Source organism: Saimiri boliviensis, chromosome 1, assembly GCF_048565385.1.
Source record: "Saimiri boliviensis isolate mSaiBol1 chromosome 1, mSaiBol1.pri, whole genome shotgun sequence".
In the NCBI taxonomy this organism is placed as follows: Eukaryota; Metazoa; Chordata; class Mammalia; order Primates; family Cebidae; genus Saimiri; species Saimiri boliviensis.
Genome location: NC_133449.1, coordinates 76496337 through 76503097, shown reverse-complemented (window position 1 = coordinate 76503097; position 6761 = coordinate 76496337). Strand labels below are relative to the sequence as shown.

Below are 6761 nucleotides of genomic sequence, written 5' to 3'. Positions count from 1 at the left end.
CTCCGGCGCCCAGGTAACTGGGCCGGGCTGGGCCCGAGGCGCCGCGGCGGCCGCGCCACCGCGCACCTTCCCGGGGTGCTAGGCCCGCAAGCCACCCGGCCCAGCCGTCGCCTCTCGCAGGCCGCGGCAGCCCGGGGAGGCCAGAGAGAAGCGTGAGGACCCCAAACCGTGCACCCCGACAGGCCGCCGCAGCGGCTACTTACTTTCATTTAACACCTCCACCAGGTCTGCGCAGTTCTCGCACATCGTTCGGCCGCCGCCCCCCCCTCCCCCGCTTCGGATCACACTGACTGATCCCGACCGGCGGGGGGGAGGGGAGAGAGGCGGAGGAGGGGGCCGGCCGGCCGGCGGGGCGGGGAGGCGACGAGGGCGGGCGGCGGCGGGGACGGGGCGGGGAGCAAGAGAATGGGGGAGGGGGCCGGCGGCCCCCCGAGCGGGCGGGGGAAAGGAGGGGAGCGAGGGGAGGTGCGCAGGCCGGAGGGGCGCGGAGGCGCCGGCAGCGGGGAAGGAGGGGGAAGGACAGGGGGAGGGGAGGGGGGGGAAGGGGCGGGTGAGGAGAGAAGCAGCAGAGTCACTTCACCGACCAGACGCCGCGGCCACCGCCGACGCCGCCGCCGCCATTTTAACAGAGCGCTCGGGTTGCGCTCGGCTCTTTCCGCCCGGGCTTAGGAGCGGACGAGAGGCGCCTCGCGCTCTCATTCCTCCGCCTCCCTCCCTCCCTCTCCTCTCCTCTCCTCCGCCCCCCACCTCTCCCTCCGCACACACGCCGCACGCTCCACACCCGGCCGTGGCCAGCTCGCCGCCCTCCCTTTCCTCTTCCGTCTGGCCTCCCCGCCCTCAGTCCACCCCCCTCCGCGCGCTCGCCCACCCCGCCCAGCCCGGATCTCTGTCAGCGGCCGGAAGGGAAACGCCAAGCCAGTGCGGCCGCGGGGGGAGTCCGGGTGAGTAGGAGAAGATGGCGGAGGCAGGGAATGGGTCGCGGTTGCGCGGCGTCGCCCACCGCAACCCACTCCACGGGCTCGGAGTCCCTATGAGCGCCGGGGTCACTCGCGTTGTCTTGTCCCCTACCCCTGCTCTTTGCTATTTTTCCCCAGGGCCCGGGTCGAGGAACTGGTGCGGGTTTCTTCAGTGTTCCCTCCTCCTTCGCGCTCAGGCTCTTGGGGTAGGGGAAACAGCGAGTCAACTGGGGTGCGGGGCCCGGGTTACGCCGCAGCCCTCTTTCAGGCTCAAGGGTCGCTCCCCACGGAGTCTGAGAGTGCGTCAACCCAGGGCCCGGCTTAACTGCATCGGTGATTATCGCTACTCAGCAATTCCTTGAAGGTCCTCCGTCCTCGAGCAATAAGATCCTTGACGTGACTAGAAATGGCGGGGTAGAGGGTTCGCCCGGTTTTTACGGAAGCGGGCCCATCAGTTCCACCTGAGATAGCAAATAGCGCTTCTCAGCAGAAAGCGAATAACAAGGTTTTTAAGATAAAGAACAGGTGTGAAGGGGGCAGTCAGCTGAAGTTTATGTTAACAAACTTAAGGGAATTTTCCTCACGCTCGCACTTAATACCTTGCTTGCTAATTTTTGTGTTCAACGTGTTTAGGTAGACATGTGACTGCAAAGAAAGATCGTGTACATAATCTCTGAACGGTGACCAAAGCGACTATCAAGGCCCTGTAGTCGTTCTCTTGATAGCTTTTGTCAAGATTATGGCACGGCCATCTCTCCATGCCAGAACCACCTTATTCCAAATACTTTACCTTTCTGCTGCTTGAAGTTGATACTGTAAACATTCTGCCCAACCTGTTTTATATCCTACGAGCAGATAATTCTTAGGATTTTGAATCTATTCTACCATCATCCCTTTTTCCTTCTCTCTTACAGAACTTGGGTTTTTGCATACTCATTTTGGATACTGAGGCAGACATTCAGACATTGTCTACCCAACATACATTCTCACCTATCCCTTTTTTCCCTGCCAGCACACCACCAATTATTTTCATTTTTTTTTTAGACAAAATCTCACTGTTGCCCGGGTTAGAGTGCAGTTGTGGGATCACAGTTCACTGCAGCCTCCACCTCCAGGGCTCAAGCAATCCTCCCACCTCAGCCTCCCAGTAGCTGGGACTACAGGTGTTCTGCACCACACTTAGCTAATGATTTTTAGTAGAGACGGAGTCTTGCTATGTTGGTCAGGCTGGTCTCGAACTCCTGGCCTTAGTTGATCCTCCAGCTCAAAAATGTTGGGATTACAGGTGTGAGCTTATGTGATGGTCTCACATTTTTTTCAGGTAGCAGTTGAAATCATCATGGTGATCTAGTTTCTCTAGGGCTGGCCATATATAATTGAGCTTTTCCTGATGAAATGTAAACAACAGTCCTGAGCAGCATAGTGGGACCCCCGTCTCTACAGAAATTTTAAAATTATCAGATGAAGGCTCATGCCAGTAATCCCAACACTTTGGGAGGCCAAGCACATGGATTGCCTGAGGCCAGGAGTTGAACATCAGCCTGGGCAACATGGCAAAACTCCACCACCAATAAATAAGAAAATTAGCTGAGTGTGGTGGCGCACACTTATAATCCCAGCTACTGGGGAGGCTGAGGTGGAAGGATAACCAGAACCCAGGAGACTGAGACAGCAGTGAGCTCTGATCATATCACTGCACTCTAGCCTGGGCAGACAGAGTGAGACACTGTCCGGAAAAAAAAGAAATGTAAGTAGAAATCTGCAGGGTAGCCGGGCATGGTGGCTAAAGCCTGTAATCCCAGCACTTTGGGAGGCCGAGGCGGGTGGATCACGGGGTCAAGAGATCCAGACCATCCTGGTCAACATACTGAAACCCCGTCTCTACTAAAAATACTAAAAATTAACTGGGCATGGTGGCGTATGCCTGTAATCCCAGCTACTCAGGAGGCCGAGGCATAAGAATTGCCTGAGCCCAGGAGGTGGAAGTTGTGGTGAGCCGAGATCGCGCCATTGCACTCCAGCCTGGGTAACAAGAGTTAAACTCCATCTCAAAAAAAAAAAAAAAGAAATCTGCAGGGTGGGTCTTTTGGGAAGAATTGCCCTATCCTGATACAGTAAGGGACAAATTCAGCTAACATACCCTTTAACCCTTCTTTCTACCTGAAACATGGTTTTGATACACAAATATCAATGTTGTAATTTTTTTATTTTTTATTTTTTTTTATTTTATTTTTGAGACAGAGTTTCACTTTTTTTTTTTTTTTTTTTTTTTTTTCTGAGATGGAGTTTCGCTCTTGTTACCCAGGCTGGAGTGCAGTGGCGCGATCTTGGCTCACCACAACCTCCGCCTCCTGGGTTCAGGCAATTCTCCTGCCTCAGCCTCCTGAGTAGCTGGGATTACAGGCACCACCACCATGCCCAGCTAATTTTTTGTATTTTTAGTAGAGACAGGGTTTCACCATGTTGACCAGGATGGTCTCGATCTGTCGACCTTGTGATCCACCCGCCTCGGCCTCCCAAAGTGCTGGGATTACAGGCTTGAACCACCGCGCCCGGCTCAATTTTTTTATTTTTGAGACGGAGTCTTGCTCTGTTGTCCAGGCTGGAGTACAGTGGCGCGATCCCGGCTCACTGCAACCTCTGCCTCCAAGGTTCCAGTCTCCTGCCTCAGCCTCCTGAGTTGCTGTGACCACAGGCTCGCGCCAGCACACCAAGCTAATTTTTTTATTTTTAGTAGAGACAGGGTTTCACCATGTTGGTCAGGATGGCCTTGATCTTTTGACTTCGTGATTCCACCCCCACCTCCACCCCCCCGCCCCCCACCCCACCTCAGCCTCCCAAACTGCTGGATTATAGGTGTGAGCCACAGCATGCCCAACCCTTGTAATTTTTTTAACAATGAAACCTTTTATCCCATTTGCGGTTTCATTGTTTTAAAAATTTGATTAAACAGGCAGAGGCTTGGTGGCTCAGCCTGTAATCCCAGAACTTTGGGATGCCAAAATGGGTGGATCACCTGAGGTCAGGAATTCAAGACCAACCTGACCAATATGGTGAAACCCCATCTCTACTAAAAAATATGAAAAATTGGCTGGGCGCGGTGGCTCAAGCCTGTAATCCCAGCACTTTGGGAGGCCGAGGCGGGTGGATCACGAGGTCAAGAGATCGAGACCATCCCGGTCAACATAGTGAAACCCCGTCTCTACTAAAAATACAAAAAAATTAGCTGGGCATGGTGGCATGTGCCTGTAATCCCAGCTACTCAGGAGGCTGAGGCAGGAGAATTGCCTGATCCCAGGAGGCGGAGGTTGTGGTGCATACCAGCCTAGGCAATAGAGAGACTCTGTCTCAAAAAAAAAAAAAAAAAAAAACGGCGGGGCGCGGTGGCTCAAGCCTGTAATCCCAGCACTTTGGGAGGCCAAGGCGGGTGGATCACGAGGTCGAGAGATCGAGACCATCCTGGTCAACACGGTGAAACCCCGTCTCTACTAAAAATCTAAAAAATTAGCTGGGCATGGTGACGCGTGCCTGTAATCCCAGCTACTCAGGAGGCTGAGGCAGGAGAATTGCCTGAACCCAGGAGGCGGAGGTTGCAGTGAGCCGAGGTCGCGCCATTGCACTCCAGCCTGGGTAACAAGAGCAAAACTCTGTCTCAAAAAAAAAAAAAAAAAAAACAGATAAGGCACAGAAGCCACTGCCTCCAAACTCTAGACCCTTCACCCTTGCTGATGTGGTATATGCATCAAGAGGGACTTTTTTTTTTTTTTTTTAAGGCAGTCTTGCCCGTTGCCCAGGCTGAAGTGCAGTGGTGTGATCTTGGCTCACTGCAACCACCGCCTCCCCTGCAACCTCTGCCTCCTGTGTTCAAGTGATTCTCCTGCCTTGGCCTCCTAAATAGCTAGGATTACAGGCATGCGCCACCACACCTGGCCATGATGCAGAATTTCCTATAAAATATCCCCTAAGTTCTTGTGAATCTGAATTTTCTTTTCTTTTTTTTTTTTTTTGAGACGGAGTTTCGCTCTTGTTGCCCAGGCTGGAGTGCAATGGCGCGATCTCGGCTCACCGCAACCTCCGCCTCCTGGGTTCAGGCAATTCTCCTGCCTCAGCCTCCCGAGTAGCTGGGATTACAGGCACACGCCACCATGCCCAGCTAATTTTCAGTATTTTTAGTAGAGACGGGGTTTCACCATGTTGACCAGGATGGTCTCGATCTCTTGACCTCGTGATCCACCCGCCTCGGCCTCCCAAAGTGCTGGGATTACAGGCTTGAGCCACCGCGCCCGGCCGTGAATCTGAATTTTCAAAACCATAATCAGCAATAATCATACTATCTTTGATGGCTTGAAGATTGATAAAATTGACTTTTTGATATTTTGTTTATATGTCACCATCTAGTGGTAGAATTAATCTCTAAATAAAAACATGCAATCTACTGTGTGAAATTTCTAGTTCTTCAGTTTATAGTATGTTCCTAAAAACTTGTCTGAAAACCAGCCCCACATACACAACTTTGGAAAATTATTATTTCCATAGAAATGATTTGCCCTTCTTAGCATTTTGGTGGCTATTATTGAACATAGGCTTTTTTTTTTTTTTTTTTTAAGACAAAGTCTCCCTCTGTTGCCCAGCCTGGTGATCTCTGCTTACTGCAGACTTCACCTCCAGGGTTCAAGTGATTCTCCTGTCTCACCCTCCCCAGTAGCTGGGATTACAGGCACCCATCACCACGCCTGGCTAATTTTTATATTTTTAGTAGAGGCAGGTTTTCACCATGTTGGCCAGGCTGGTCTCCAACTCCTGACCTCAAGTGATCTGCGAGTCTTGGCCTCCCAAAGTGCTGGGATTACAAATGTGAGCGACCACACCCAGCCTGAACGTAGGCCTTTAAGCTTTGTATCTTTATTGCGTGTGGAGTTTGGGGGTAAATACCAGAATTACTGTGGGATGTACTCCTCCTTCACACCTACACTCCAGATACCGTTTTGTGCAACTTACGGCCATTATTAGAAGGCAGGTATGCTACTGTATTTCCACAGCACCCAGTCAAGTTGCCTGGTTTGTACAGCAATTTGTACATAAGCTTAGCAAACTGCTTTCTAGTTACTAAATTACTAAAATGATTGTTACTAAACAAATTGGATTATCTCATTTTACTGATTAAAACTCTTCAATAGGCCAGGTACAGTGACTCATGCCTGTAATTCCAGCATTTTGGGAGGCCAAGGTGGGCAGATCACGAGGTCAGGAGATCAAGGCCATCCTAGCTAATATGGTGAAACCCCATCTCTGTACCAGAAATACAAAAAATTAGCTGCACATGGTGGCAGGCGCCTTTAGTCCCAGCTACTCAGGATGCTGAGACAGGAGAATTGCTTGAAATGGGAGGCAGAGGTTGCAGTGAGCCAAGATCATGCCACTGCAGTCCAGCCTGGGTGACAGAGTAAGACTCTGTCTCCAAAACAAAAAAAAACAGCATTTAAGAAAATATTAGGGCCAGGCACGGTGGCTCAAGCCTGTAATCCCAGCACTTTGGGAGGCCGAGGTGGGTGGATCACGAGGTCGAGAGATCGAGACCAACCTGGTCAACATGGTGAAACCCCGTCTCTACTAAAAATACAAAAAATTAGCTGGGCATGGTGGTGCGTGCCTATAATCCCAGCTACTCAGGAGGCTGAGGCAGGAGAATTGCCTGAACCCAGGAGGCGGAGGTTGCGGTGAGCCGAGATTGCGCCATTGCACTCCAGCCTGGGTAACAAGAGCGAAACTCCGTCTCAAATAAAAAAATAAAGTGCAGATAGTAAA

At 51.5% G+C, this 6761-nt stretch overlaps 1 protein-coding gene across 1 annotated transcript in view; it reads right to left on the bottom strand.

Moving 5' to 3' along the window:
• The window catches only part of USP34 (ubiquitin specific peptidase 34), a 301960-nt gene extending 301397 nt beyond the window's left edge, over positions 1-563 (bottom strand). The window contains exon 1 of the mRNA XM_039476272.2: positions 204-563. Within this exon, the coding sequence (XP_039332206.1) occupies positions 204-246 (43 nt within the window). The 5' untranslated portion in view covers positions 247-563. The remainder of the gene's footprint in view (positions 1-203) is intronic.
• Positions 564-6761: the final 6198 nt, after the last annotated feature.